At 36.2% G+C, this 16,169-nt stretch overlaps 1 protein-coding gene across 1 annotated transcript in view; it reads right to left on the reverse strand.

Moving 5' to 3' along the window:
• DPYS (dihydropyrimidinase) overlaps positions 1-15,863 on the reverse strand; it is a 126,528-nt gene extending 110,665 nt beyond the window's left edge. The window contains exon 1 of the mRNA XM_044668750.1: positions 15,479-15,863. Coding sequence (XP_044524685.1) covers positions 15,479-15,742 — 264 coding nt within the window. The 5' untranslated portion in view covers positions 15,743-15,863. The remainder of the gene's footprint in view (positions 1-15,478) is intronic.
• Between the last annotated feature and the right edge of the window lie 306 nt (positions 15,864-16,169).

The raw sequence follows: 16,169 nt of genomic DNA on the forward strand, positions 1-16,169 counted from the left end.
TTTAAACTCATGAAAATGAAACTTCCTGACTCCAAGCCTGTCACTCTATCCACCCTACTACTTAGCTGCCCCAAAAAAACAGAAGTGCCTTGGGGGGGGGGCAGATGATGTTTCTTTGTTTTCTCAGGGAGGAACAGAGTCTCTGGAATATAGTAGGCACATAATAAATATTTATTACATGAATATTATAATTAATAGAAATTTTGAATATACCTTAAAACATAATATGCCTTTTAAGGTGCTTATTACTTAATTGCAGGTTAAATACCAACGAAATAATTTTCTGTTAATTGATATATCACTTACATGAACTTGATGAAATATAAACTGTTCATTAAGACAGCATCAATATAATTGCATCTTATTTTAAGTAAACTTTATTTAGGTCCTTTCTCTCAAATACTCAAGTAGAGCTGTGATATTATCAATGTGGATATTCCCTTGAATGATGGATATTATAATTAATCCATGACTGCAATCTTATGTCATATCTGTTCATATCTCCCCATAAGTTCACTGCAGGAGGCTTCCTCCTCATTTTCTTTTATTACAAATGCTTATCAAGTGTGTGAGCTTATCACTTCATTATCCCTGACTCTCCCCATTTGACCAGCCCATCACTTTCTATGATCCTTTTCATTGAGGATTTCCTATATTCCAATTCTTCACAGTTCTTAATTTGTCATATGACCATATATTTCTCCATTATATCAGAGTGATAATCAATCTGAATTCATCAGAGATTTTAATATTTTGTTATATAGCCATACAAAAATATGGGTAGAATATTGACATTAAAAAGATGGATCTTTGTTTCAGAAAGAATTAGAATTAATTAATCATTAAAGAGTTATCATTAGTGGGGGCTTTTACAGTTTTCCCAACGTAATCTAACCCACTTTCCTCCTGTTTAATTCTGGATGTTAAATTTATCTATTTATGCTATCTTTCAAAGACATATATGTGTATAAACATATACAAATGTATACATATGCACATTCTGATGAGCAAATTCTACAGGATTTCCATTTAACTGCATGTCATCACTTAGACGATAGGCATTCTCCATCCTCTTGGTCTTTGTTAGGTGTATGGTTAAATCAAACTTTTGAATGTTTACCATTCTTTGCTTATTTGAGGTCTAAGAAATTCTGCAATGTTCCAGCACATAATCAAGAGATTATGAAACACTTCACTGCCAATGGAGAACCACTTTTTAATTTGGACCAGATTTCTTCTGGCAATCATTACTCCTTGTTTTAGATTTAAAATAATAAATTTCTAAATCATAGAATTAAGATGATAGAATCATGATTCATTTTATAATCAAAATGTTTTAGAGCTTTTAGGGTTTACAAAGTGCTTTCCCTTAACTCCATAAAGTGGACAATCAATAGACACAACAACCTGCTACGTACCAGGTATATAGCACATATAATAGAGATATTAGGGATATAAAGATGAAAATAAAATAATCTCTGCTTTCATAGGGATTACGTTTCCTAGTGAGTACATAAAGATTATATTCATAGGGATTGCATGCTATCTGTGGAGAAGACATGTACACATAGGACTATATGAAAAATAAATAATATATATACAAGATAGTTTGAGGGAGAGATATGATAGTTGTCCTGTTCTGTTTGGCACAAGAGAATAAAATCAGGAACAATGGATGAAAGTTCCAGAGAAACAAATTTATTTTTTATGTCAGAAAATTTTCCATCAATTAGAGTTGTCCAAACATAGAGTGAGTTGCTTAAAGAACTGCTTAAAGAGGTCTCCACCCAGAGGCAGAATGAGCATTTGTTGTTATTTATAGTGGGGAATTCTTCCAGTAATGGATTGGAATAAAAAGTTACTGAGGTCCTTCCCAACTCTAAACTCTATGATTTTAGTGTAAAGCATAACCTTTCTATATCTCTTCATCCTACGTGGCTCATGTCTGCTCATAAATCCTCCATAGGAGGTTCACCATATATATATATGGCCTTATTTGAACTCTCTTGATAACATATGGATAAAAATACAGAATGTGGGCTCTCCATCACTCATTTTGCACTTGAACTACATGATTTATCCACTTCACTTTCTGGACACATTCTTTCTCATGAAATCCCTTCTGACACTTTTGAAATAATTCATTGAAAATGTTGTTGTCTACTCATAATTCATACGTACCTTTGAATTTTGGATGTTCTATTGCTTTAATTCTTCAGAAACTATGTTTTTCTATGATTTACCTAAAGAACCACCCAAAGAATGCCATTGCTAAAATGACTATTCTTTATTTCATGAAGAAGTTTGGGACCTTTAAGAGAAAAAGCAATATCCTAAAGAAAAAGCAGATTTCTCTCCTATTCTTATTCAATTCTGAACCCAAATCACTCTCCACTCATAACATCTATGCAAAGTAGACATGCTGATGGACCAGCTCTATGGGTCATCCATCCAACTGTGTATCATAGCTTAGCCTATAGAAATTCTTTGTCCATTTGATTTTTATTATTGAATGGCTATCTGATTGGCTAAATTCTTTTGAGTAATTATGGATTGCATTTAGAAACTTCAATAATGTATAGTCCTTGCTCTTATGTGGTTTGTAGTCCAATAGAATCTACAGAATAGTCTCACACTATTAGATGGAGAAAGATCTTTAGATTTCATTTAATCCAATTCTATTTTGCAGATGAGAAAAACAAAGCCTGAAGGGGCTAACTGTTATGACTGAGATCAGTTAGTAGACGAGTTAGAACTAGAATCTAGTTCTTCTGACTCCCAGACCAATTCTCTGCAGTTCACAGATAAAAGAATTCAATTTGCAACCAATTTTGTTTGAATGCATCTCTTCCGTAAAGTGAGACCCACCAGTCTGTAAAATAATACCATAAATGTTTATTTAATCACATGTGTTACACTGTCTTGTTCATTGTGACATTACCAAAGAGTCCTTACAATGAGGCATAGTCTTCTTTCTCAATTGTTTTTAGGCATTTTGTCCTTTAGAAATATGTGCACAATATATTGTCTCAAATTTTTGGATAATCTTTTGCCAGCTACTGATACTGCCAGGTTTTTAATACATGTCCACACATGGAAGTGGATTAATAACAATGTCATTGCTTTCATATAAAATAAAGAAAAAGAATATATATGTATATTTGAAAACTAGCTAAGCTTTTGCAATTTACTTTCTTATCACAGACTTTGCAAAAAGCAAAGTCATAAATCCTTCAAGTTTATCTAATTCTTGATATCCAATTGAAAAAATTGCATTGTCCTTACTCATGGATATTGAATTATTAGAAGGCTACTGTAATTCAGTACAGGTCAAAGAAATGAAATATGATTTCTTTAAAGTAGAAAGTTATTTTCATTAGTTATTTCTGGGGGAAAAGCTTTTACAGATAATTAGATGAATCAATTTTAGCCCATAAACCAGCCTCTGACGTATATTAGATTCAAAAATCTGTAACCTTTCACTGACCTATATTTTAGTTTTTTAAATTGGGTATCTTTAACTTCTAGTGATCAATGAATAAAGTATCACAAGCAATATCTCTTTTATTTATAAGGATTTATAAATGAGTAGCTTGAAGGATAAAGAAAGTAAACAGTCTATTACGAAGGATATATCCCTCTGAATTTCATGGCATCAATTCATTTAAAATAACCATATTTGTGTCCTTAGAGGGGGTGACTCTCCAAATATGCATCACATTCAATGCTACAATTCCTTGTAGCACAAAGGTAAGACATCTCTTAAAGGGTGTCTTTTTCTCTGTCCTATTTCTGAGACAGATAATTTGTCTCAGTATATAATTTCCATGACTCTCTTTTCACTCAGTACCTTCAACCTAGGCAATGATTTAATTATAATAGACTCCTAGTTGTTTGGAATGGAGGGAACATCATAATTCCTGTCTCTCACTTATCTTCAGCACCACCACCCCAAAAAATAGATTTAGGACCCAACAAGTCATGCAGTTAGATGGAATGGGTGGCTTTTTATTATTATATATAATGGCAGGAAGAGTATATTAATTCAAAACTAAATTGTTACTTGAAAAGAAAGGATATCCTCTTTGGCTCTTAAATCTGCCCAAGAACTTGGGATGCTGGTTTGAGGCTGCTTTCAATCCCTCATCAGGGAATGATGAGGACATGGATTCTATCAAGAATGAACTTGACTAGATAAGAAAGACTCAATAGGACTTAATCTGAAGATAAGACTCTCTCTTCCTCTCTTTCCTTTTGTGAAGGAAGAAGCACTCTTTTTGTCCTTCTTCATAGAAAATCCTTCCTGATAGAACAGAGTCAAGGACATATTATTTTTCCCTTTCCCTTTGGGTCCCTCCTAGTGATGCCCACATTCCTCTCTCTTTGATTCTCCTTCATCCTCCTCTTTTTCTCTGTCTCCCTACACTTTCCTATTACTCTTTCTTTCTCTCTGAATTTGTCTTTCTCCCTTTTCTGCCTTCTGCCTTCTGCCTTCTGTCTTCTGTCTTTCTTCTGTCTTCTGTCTTGTCTTCTGTCTTGTCTTCTGTCTTCTGTCCTCTGTCCTCTGTCTGTCTTTCTCTCTCTTATTCACTCTCTCTTCCCCACTCCCCTACTAAGGGATTTTAAAGTCCATGGAGTCTTATATCAAAATATATTCAATCAGAATCAAGAAATGTAGTTTGAGTCTGTATTTTTTGTCAGGAATATTTTTATATCTTTTATATTTAGGGCTGATGTTACAGCTTATAGAAATTATTTTGATAGATTGTTTTTATACTAACCTAGAAATTTCTGTCAAAATCTACAAGTTTTCTTGTTTCTCATTAAATATTCTCTTATACCTTCTTTAAAAAAAAAAAGTCTGTTTATTTGATGTGATTCCATTTGCCTAGAGTCTTTTTATCTAAAATATACCAAGATAGAATACTGGCTTCAAGGAGATTTCACTGTGAGCTTAAGAGTTTTAAAATTAAGAGTGTGTTGCTTAAATATGATGGAGAATAGTGGGCAGTGTTTGTGGTGATTAATTGGTATATGAATTTAGACAGATGGTATAGAGAGATGGGATCCAATATCAACAGTATAGCTGAAGAGAAATGTTCTCAACCACATTCCTGACAAAGGGTCATCTAGACTTCTCCTGAAGACCTCAAACAATGGGAAACTCACTACCTACTGAAATGATTCATTCCATTTTGGGATCATCCTTAATTATTGGTAAGTTTTTTCTTATATTAAACTTAAATCTTCTTTTATATAACTTCAGTCATGCTGTTTAGTTCTGCCTTCCAGTGTCAAATAGAACAAGATTTATCTTTCTTCCATGTGAAAGCTCTACAAATACATATAAACAGTGACTATGCTTTCTCTCAATCCTTTCTAGGGTAAACATCTTCAAATATAAAATAGGGTAGTATCTTCAAATAATTTTCAAGTCTTCTCAATAATCTGGACAAATTATGTGAAGTATGTACTTAAAGGCAATAAAACCTAGGGTGGAACATTTCATCACCTCATCTTACAGTGCTCATAATGAAAAAAAATATATATATATATACACACACACACATACATACACACATGTGTATGTATGTGTGTGTGTGTATGTGTGTGTAATGAATATAAGCACAAAGACCACCATGAAGGGAGCTATAGCTTAAGCCCCAGCATAAGTTGTAATAGAGAGATTTCCCAAAGAACTTTATATATCCTCCAAACCAGAAGTATCATACACATGGCTGCAAAACTACCAAATGGAATCCAAACTAGATTGAAATGTAATTGGGAAATATTTAATAAAATACATAAAAATACAATAGAATTTAGATAATGTCAATATGCAGCTGCAGGGTTCCTTATATATTTTTGAGTTTTCTTCTTGAGTTTGGCCCCACTGCTTCAAACCATGCCAGTATAAACCTTCCTACTCAATTAAATGAGAGATGATAGCAATGGAAATGTGGCTTAGGTTCTATGAGAAATGATATATAACAAAATTCATCTGGAAGAACAAAAGGTCAAGAATAGCAAGGGAAGTAATGAAAAAAAATGTGAAGGATGGTGGCCTAGCAGTACCAGATCTTAAATTGTAATCATCAAAACAATCCAGTACTGGCTAAGAAATAGAAGGGTGGATCAATGGAATAGATTAGGGGTAAATGACCTCAGCAATTTAGTGTCTGATAAACCCAAAGATCCTAGCTTTTGGAATAAGAACTCATAATTTGACAAAAACTGCTGGGAAAATTGGAAATGCATGGCAAAAATTAGCTTTAGATCAATATCTCCACCCTATAACAAGATAAGGCCAAAATGGGTATATCATTTAAACATAAAAAGTGATATTTTAAGTAAATTAGTAGAATGTAGAATTGTTTACCTGTCAGATCTATGAAGAAGAGAAGAATTTATGACCAAACAAGAGTTAGAGACCAAAATATTAAATGAATAATTGTGATTATATTAAATTTAAATTTCTGTGTGTGCAGACAAAACCAATGCAACCGAGATTAGAAGGGAAGCAACAATTGGGGGGGGGGTTCATAATAAATTTCCCTGATAACTGTCTCATTTCTCAAATATGTAAAGAACTAAGTCAAATTTATAGGAATCCAAGTCATTGCCCAATTGTTAAATGGTCAAAGGATATGAATAGGCAGTTTTCAGATGAAGAAATCAAAGCTATTAATACCATATAAAAGTATTCTAAATCCCTCTTAATTAGAGAAATGCAAATTAAAACAGCTCCAAGGTACCACCTCACACCTATCAGATTGGCCAATATGATAGTAAAGGAGAATAATAAATGTAGGAGGGAATGCGGCAAAATTGGGACGCTAATGCATTGCTGGTGGAGTTGTCTATTGAACCAACCATTCTGGAGAATAATTTGAAAGTATGCCCAAAGTACTATAAAAGAATGGATACCTTTTGATCCAGTAATATTACTACTAGGTCTGAATCCCAAAGAGATGTTTTTTTTTTTAATGGGAAAGGATCTATTTGTACAGAAATATCTATAGCTGCTCTTTTTGTGATGGCAAAGAATTAGAAACTAAAAGGATGCCCCTCAGTTGGAGAATGGCTGAACAAAATGCAGTATATGATGGTGATGGAATACTATTGTGCTATAAGGAGAGATGAACAGGATGATTTCAGAAAGAACTGGAAAGACCTACCAGAACTGATGCAGAGTGAAATAAATGGAACCAGGAGAATATTATACACAGTAGCTGAAATATTGTGGAATGATCAAATGTGATAGACTTTGCTACTAACAGCAATACAATGATCCAGGACAATTCTGAGGGATTTATGGAAAAGATGCTATCTACCTGCAGAGAAAGAAATGTTGGAGCATAAATGCAGATGAAAACATATGATTTATCACTTGTTTATTTTGGTATATGATTTGGGGTTTTAATTTTATAAGATGATTCACTTGCAAAAATGAATGGTATAGAAATATGTTTTGTGTGATAATATATGTTTAACCCAGATTGAATTGCTTGTCAGCTCTGGGAGTGAGGAAGGAAGAAGGAAAGGAGAAAATAGGAATCACATAACTTTGGAAAATTTATGTTATTAAATGTTATAAAATGTGTTATGAAAATAAAACATTAAAAAGATAAAAAAAGAAATGATATGAACAAGGAATCAATCAACAAACATTGATTTTATGCCCACTGTTTGCCAAGCATCATGTTAGACTTTAGGGACTATAAAGACAAAAATTGAATAACCTCTATTATTAAAAGAGGAGAGAATCTGAATACAAATAACTATGTTCAAAATTTTTCCAAAATAAATACCAGGTCAATTTGGGAATTAATAGTAATATTAGGAAATATAGGAAAATAATAGTAGCTGAGTTGTAGGAATCAGGCAAAACTTCATGTATGTAAGAGTTCATAGGCAAAACTTCAGGTATGTAGGAGTTCATTTCAATAACAAACAGAAGGAATTTCAGAGGCCATTGGCCATTAAGTCCAACCTGTGAATAACCATAAACATCTACAAGTGCTCATTTCATTTGAAGATGTCTAGAAAGGGGGAATTCACTGCCTTCCCAAAGCAGCTTCCTTATGGACAGCAATAATTGTTAGAAAATTCTTCCTTCCATCAATCAAAATTAATCTTTTACTCTTAACTACTAGTTTTGTTCAAATCAAATTCCTCTTTCATATGATGTCATCATTTTCTTTAAAATTGTTGTAGAAACATATTGCAACCCAGCTTTTAGTTTCTCTAATAGCTAGTATTTACATGGCAGTTTGAGGATTGCAAAATATTTTACAAATATGATCTCATTTTATCTTCACAACAGCTCTGTGTAATGCGTACTATTGTTATTTCCATCTTATAGATGAGGAAATTGAGGCAGACAGAAGTAAAGCAACTTGCCCAGGCTCACATACTTAGGAAAAGGTCTAAGGCTAAATTTGAACTATGGAGTCAGGAAGATTCATCTTTGTGAGTTCAAATCTGGCCTCAGACACTTAACTGTAAAATAAGCTAGAGAAGGAAATGGTAGAACACTTCCAGCATCTTTGCCAAGAAAATCCCAAATGGGGTCACAAAGAGTAGGACAGGACTGAAATACCTGAACAACAACTTACTGACTTCAGGTCCAACATTCTCTATATATTAAGAAATAATATTTCTCTGCTCTGAAAAGTCCTTTATTAAATTCTTGGAAAAGTCTATAGGAAGGATGGGTGATAATCAATCAAGGACAAAAAGGATTAAAGATGATAAGCAAATTTAACTCTTGTCTTGTTCAGATCATTGTCACTCAACCACTCAAAGTATTTGGTGATAAGACCCATTCTTCTTCACTGGTAAAAGAATTAAGATATCTTGGACATAAAATCAACCAGTATTTATATGCCAGGCAATGTGCTAAGCACTGGGATAGAGAGGAGGTGGAGGTGCTTTTATTTAACTCCAAGAATAAAGAGAGTAATCAAGGCTTGAATAAGATGACAACTTGGTTACTGACCAATTCCAGAAAAGGTGAGCCAAAGACTATTATTTTTTTTAAAACCTTACCTTCCCTCTTAGAATCAATGCTGTTTATTGGTTCCAAGGCAGAAGAGTGGTGAGGGCTAGGCAACAAGAGTTAAGTGACTTGCCCAGGGTCATACATCTAGGAAGTGTCTGGGGCCAGGTTTGAACCTAGGACTTCCCATCTCTAGACCTGGCTCTCAATCCACTGAGCCACTCAGCTGCCCCCAAAAGACTATTATTTTAACATGTTTTTTCCCTTCTCTAAGATTTCTATAAATTCTATCTCAAATCACCTTGGGATAGAGAGATATCATGGTAGAGGTCCTAGAAGACTATGCCATTATGGACATCTCAATATCCAAGCAAGAAAAGTCAAATTAAATTCAATAGTTTCTGTGAGTGCTGAGCCTAAAAGCACAAAGTACAGAATTAATATTAATATTTTTCTTCAGCACAGCTATCTTGCCTACTCTTTATCTGCCAGTTTTTTACTTCCATAAGATAAATAGTTCCAGTTGTCATGTAGCATGCATGGTCTTGAGGTCTCTCATCATCCTAGCCTACTTCCTCCAGACATTTTCTAGCCTCTCATAATTATTCCTAAAAAAATGGCAGCAAGAACTGAATACAGTATTCCTCTGGACTTCTCATCTTGCCCTAGAAATGTCTTCATCTGGGAAGATTGCTTCAAATAACTGAAAGTCAATTTTATGAAATTATGAAAAATAAACATGGTCCCGAAGACATCTGCCCCTCACTCCTTTGAAGAAGTAAAAGGCCCACAAGAAGGGAACGCTACATATAATTTCAGATTTTTTTTTGAGGCATTGGTTGTTTTTGCTAATTTTTTTTCCTCTTCTTTTTCTTCTTAGCTCTTAAAAATTTGTTGGTGTTCAGTTGTTTGTCAGTCATATCTGACTCTTCATAACCCCATTTGGGGTTTTCTTGGGAAAGAAACTGGAGTGGTTTGCTATTTTCTTCTGCAGCTCATTTTACAGATGAGGAAACTGAGGAAAATAGGATAAAAATGACTTGCCTCGGCTCACACAGCCAGTATGTTTCTGAACTAAAGAAAATGAGCCTTCCTTATTTCAGGCCCAGCACTCTAGTCACTGTGCTATCTACTCTTTGGTATATGGTATGATCTTACAGGTGGGAGAAGAAGAGATACAGGAAGAACTTCAGCTGATATGAAAACAAAAGATATCAGGGAAGGAAAAGGAATAAGCATTTATATAGCATCTACCATGTGACAGGCACTGTGCTAAACACTTTTTTACAAATATTGTCCCATTTGATCTTCACAACAACTTTGAAATGTAAGTGCTATTATTACCACCATTTTACTGTTGCGGAAAATAAGACAAATAGAATTTAAGTAATTTGTCCAGGGTTACCCAACTAGTAATTGTCAAAGGTCAGATCTGAACTCAGTTCTTTTTGACTCCAGGCTCTACCAATGTTCTATCAGTAAAAATGCATTTAAAAATACAGTCCTGGGCTGATGGGGATATTTTGGGGATGTAGACACTAAACAATAACTCTAGTCCAACTATCAATAATATGGAGTTAGGTCTTGACCAATGATACATGTAAAACCCAGTGGAATTGTGTGTCAGCTAAGGGGGGGTAGGGGGGGTTGGGAAGAGGGAAAGAACATGAAACATGTAACTATGGGAAAATATTCAAAATAAAAATTAAAAAAAATACAGTCCTTGTCCTTAAAGAGCTTGAAGTTTAGTAGGAGAAATGGGATGTGCATGTTCATGGACATAGAAGGAATACTAAAACAGAGATCTAAAATGAAATTTGTTTTCATCACCAAAAAAAAAAAATAAAAAAGATTTTGAACCAATGTGAAGTTAATTTTGATTTTTTTAAGGGACAAAAGAACTGTGGATGACTCAGAAGTCCCCATCCCAAAAGACCATGATGAATGCTTCCTGCAAGAGGAGTTAAAATGCTACACACGGAAACTAAGTGCGTTAGTGGGTTTAGTGCCAGGCTTGGAGTCAGGAAGACTAATCTTCATGAGTTCAAGTCAGATTTCAGACATTTAGTAACTGTGTGACTCTTGGCAAGTCATTTAACTGTTTGCCAATGTTTCCTCATCTGTAAAATGAGCCAAAGAAGAAAATGGTGAACTCCTACTCCAGCATCTTTGCCAAGAAAACTCAAAATGGTGTCATGGAGAACTGGACATCATTGAGCAAGAACACTTGTGGAAAAGACCAGATAACCTCCCCCCTTCCCACCCAAAATGAATTTGGTTCTAATGTTCTTGACCGGAAATGATTGGTTGATAATGTAGGAAGTATTTCTCAGCTAGCTGTCAAACCACCAGAGAAGGAAAGTAGACTTCAGTCTAGACAACCTAGATGCATCACACCCATTCACTAGCTTTTGACTGAAATCTGAAATCTGAGGATGAGGAAAAGGACAGATGAATGGATGGTGGAAAAACTGGGAAATGGTGAGGCTACTAGCTAGCAACTCCAGGTTAAAAAAAAAATGGAGTCTGAGATCAAATGAGAGACATAACAAAACAAAGTAACAACATCCCTTTAAAAATGGATGAATTTGAAAGTTCATCCAATGTTCTTTATTTTATCCAAAGGGAAACAAGAAAAATGTAGCTGGAAGTGGCATCATATTATAATGGGAAAGCCTTGCATTTGGAGACAGTGCTGGATTCTAACCTCAGTCTTACTACTTATTAGCTTTGTGACATGAGGAAACTCACATTATTTCTCTAGGACTCAGTTTCCTAATAGCTAACATTTATTTAGCCCTTTAAGCTTTACAAATAATATTTTTTCTACCATCAGCTTATTTTTCTTTCTAGATTATTTAGCCATTTCAGTCAAGACCTATTCTTCATGACTCTCTCTGGGCTTTTCTTGGTGAAGATACTGGAATGGTTTGCCATTTCCTTCTCCAGCTCATTTTACAGATGAGAAAACTGAGAAAAACACAGTTACGTGACTTGTCAAGGTTTACTTAGAGACTATCTGGGACTAGATTTGAATTCAAGTATTCCTGACTCCAGGCTTGGCACTCTATCCACTGTGCCACCTAGCTGCCCATCTCCATTTGCTCCTCCTTCAAGAAAGAAAAAAAACTAACAGATACAGTAATAAACATTAAATATCATAATTTTAAGTGAATCCCTCTCCCCTTATTTTGACAATGATACATCTTATTCAGCATAATGATATATTCAATGTGACCACTTCTCAATGGGCCTCTACTCCAAGTTCACTCAGAGAAGAATTAAATAGCTAACATACTTTTAAAAATAAAGTTGGATCATACAAGTTGAAAATATATCCATTTGATCTGATTTCTTCAGTTCTGGCTGCAAAGACTACCTGATTTTAGCCCTTCAAAATATATTAGTCATCAAAGCCCCAGTTTCAAGTCAAAATTAAAAAACAAGACCAAATTAAAAACTTTAATTAATTTTTCATAATATGCCCTAGCAGACATTCTTCCTTATAAATTAGACTATAAAGTTTATTCAACAGTACTATCAGGTTCCGTTTTTCTTTAAAGAAGAAAAGACTCTCCAAAGCAATTAAGGCAAAGTCACACCCCAAACTGCAAGGACAATACCCTAATTTTAAATTCCATAATATGTAGGTAAAACAACTGATATATAATAAGGTGCGATATCCCTGACATGCAAATCCCCAAAACATTTTGTTTACTGCTAGCTTTTTTTTTCCTTTGTGATAATAAAACCCTTAAATAAATATTTTGCCCTGACTCAATTTAACCAGCTCTAGGGAGGCCATCCAAAATCATAGTCTGTCCCTCACTCTCAAAATAGCATTTTGGAGTCTTCCCTCCTCTCCAGCAGGAGCAGCCTTGGAGCAGGCTCTAAGAACAATGATAAAGGACAAAAGCTTCATAACAAATATGCATAGTCCAGCAAAACAAATTTTCACATTATCCATGTCCAAAAATGTAAATTTTTTCACACAAAATTTAATCAAAGTCCATAACTTCGCTGACATGAGTTAGATGACATGCTTCATCTTAGCATTGATTAGTTCTCGAATTTTTCAAATTTTTTTCTTTAGAATGCATGCCATTGTCACATATGAAATGCTCTCCTATTCTGCTCACTTGACTTTGCCTCAATTCAAACAAGTATCCTCAGTTTTGGAGGAAACTACAGATTTCAGCATTTATTACTGCCTAATACTCGATTACATTCATATTCAATCATTTATTTAACCATTTCTAGTAGGAAGATAACACCTTAGTTTCTGGGCCTTTTTTTTATTAGCCCTTACCTTTCATCTAAGAATAAAAGTATTGGAGGGCAGCTCGGTGATTCAATGGATTGAGAGTCAGGCCCAGAGATGGGAGGTCCTGGGCTCAAAACTGACCTCAGACACTTCCTAGTTGTGTGTTCCTGGGCAAGTCACTTGACCCCCATTGCCTAGTTCTTACCACTCTTCTGCCTTGAAACCAATATACAATATTGATTACAAGGCAGAGGTAAGGGTGTTTTTTTTTTTAAGTATTGATTATAAAGCAGAAGAGTAATAAGACCTAGTCAAAGGAGGTTAAGTGACTTGTCCAGGGTCACACAGCTAGAAAATATACGAGGCCATATTTGAACCCAGAACCTTCTATTTCTAGGCCTGGCTATCAATGCACTGAGTAACCTAGCTGCTGTCTTTCTTTTTTTTTCCTGCTATGAAGTAGGCTAAAATGATTGTTTTTTTGTACCTATATGTCTTTTCCTTTTCCGTTGATTTCTTTGGGTATATGCCCCATAAGAATATCAATGGATTAACTGAATATGCTCAGCTTCATGACTTTTTGAGCAATTACAAACTGCTTTCCTGAGTGACTAAATTAGTCCACAGCTCTATCAGGGAATGATATAGAAACTTGGAATTGCTTTAATTTTCATTTCTATTGAGGTATTAAAAAAAAATCAGAGAACAGAAGGGAGTCCAGAAAGAAGCACAGAGAAGCAGGACAGCTTTGAAAGCTACAGGTTAAAATATAATTTATACATATTAAATAACTTGTATATAATGGAGATCAGTAGTTTCATATAACATCTTTTTCTGCTCTGACATGTATGTGGAAATACTAATTTTATTTGGTATTTGATAAGTTTATAATAAAAAATTTTAATAAAGATCATAGAGTCATATACCCAATGCAACATAGAGTTCTTACTTCAACATTTGAGTACAATCTTTAGAAAAATTCTAACGGAGACTACAAAACTAGATTACTTGCTACCCCAAGAAAACATGCTAGCTAATGCACTTCCAAATTAGAGGAGCGGAATGTTTAAGTTCTGATTTAGAGAAATGATCTTAGACCAAAGAGATTTTACTTCCCAGAGACTCCTTAAAAGAATCTCTGCTCTTATATCCTTTGGAAGCTTTAAGATTTGCTTCATTGACTGTAAGTAGTACCCTTTGACAATCTGTCGATCTGTGTATAAAACTCAGACCTATATGGGCAGTAAGCTGAAACAAGCGCAATAGTAGAGTTTCCCCTTCAAATTCAAGAAAGCAGTAGGAGCGATCAGTTCAGTGGACAAAAAAGACAAGGCTGCATCTGCAACAAGTCAGGCAAGTATGCTGGGAAATTATTTCTAGGTTGCTTCTCAGCTATCCCATCTTTCAGAAAAAGTACTGGGTTTTTAAAGCCAGTGGGAAACAGGAGAGATGATGGGAAAGATAGATGCCAGAGCTGCCAGGTACCCTTTTCCAAACACATGTTGCTTACTTTCCTAACAACTTCTTGAAAGGCGACTCGGCATAAGGCAAGGGTCAAGGATGACGACAGAGGTCTGTGTCGGGAGTAGACGTGGAAAAGAATATATGGAGCTGGCCGGGGTCTTCAGTCAATGTCTCTGCTCGCCACAATTCGGATGTAGAACAGATGAGAAGATTATGTAACGTGCTTGGCGAACCTCAAAGTGCCGTATATATGCTAGCTATTGTTATTTTTATGACGAAGAGATCAATTCGAAATATCGGTGGCCCAAGAGGAGGAGTCCTTTGGCTTAGATTCGGTAACAGAAAAGAAGCCCTATGCCATGGAGAGAGGTGCAGGGAGGGACGATAGTCTGGCAGACTGGCAGACGAATGGACGAAAGGGAAAGTGGAGCGAGTTGGACTAGCTGCCACACCCCACCCCTTACACAAACACACCAGATTCCCATTCCCCAACTACCTACCCCAGCTCCCCAAAAACCGAGGAAAAAAGTGCTTCCGGAACTACGGAAGCCCTTATTAACTTTACGCTATCTGCCTAGCCAGTGAGCCAGGGCTGCATCGGAGTCCCAGAAGGACTTGGGCAACGATGTCCACCACAGAGATTTGCCCCTGATGACCGGCTGGAAGATACCCTTCTACACCCCTCTTCAAGGGGTCTAAGTTCCTGTGTGTTTTGGTCGGAAGGAGGGAGGAGGAAGGAAAGTCGGTACCTTGGTGCCCTGGTAGAAATCATCGATAGACTGGGATCCCATGAAAGGGAACTGCATGTGCGTGTGAGTGTCGATGCCCCCGGGCAGTACCAGCTTGCCAGAGGCATCGAGGATCCGCAGCCCCTGGGCTGAAGTTCCAGTCGCCAGAAGGTCGGGACCCAACGCCCGAATCACGCCATCCTCCACCAGCACGTCTGCCAACTCAGAGCGATCCTCATTCACTACTCGACCCCCACGGATCAGTAGCCGCTGCTGGGCAGCCATGGACACCAAAGGAGGATGCTGGAAGACACAAGGACAAGCTCAGGACAGTTCTCCTGACCACGGTTGGCGGGTCAGAGACCCCTTACAGACAGAGCCTGGCTGAAGGTAGAGGAGAGCTGCTGAGGTCTCTCCCCTCTGAAAGCCCAGAAGCAATTGGCGGCCTCTTAGTCCTGGGGTCTATTACCCGACTTCGCCAAAAGTCCAAGTTCCACCAGGGATGGCGGCAAGCAACAGGCCACTACTTGAATCCGTCTACCTATTAATAAACAATATCAAAGTCTAAAAGTCTTGAGCTGGTCCCAAACCCCGTGGCTCTAGGCTTACATGCCTCAACGCTCCCTACGAATTGGCCGCTTCCTCCCCAACATTAACGGGCTAGCTCCGCCCCCTAATGAATGATTAAGTGAAAAAAAAAAGCGGATAGAGC

This window comes from Gracilinanus agilis, chromosome 1 (genome assembly GCF_016433145.1).
Source record: "Gracilinanus agilis isolate LMUSP501 chromosome 1, AgileGrace, whole genome shotgun sequence".
NCBI lineage: Eukaryota > Metazoa > Chordata > Mammalia > Didelphimorphia > Didelphidae > Gracilinanus > Gracilinanus agilis.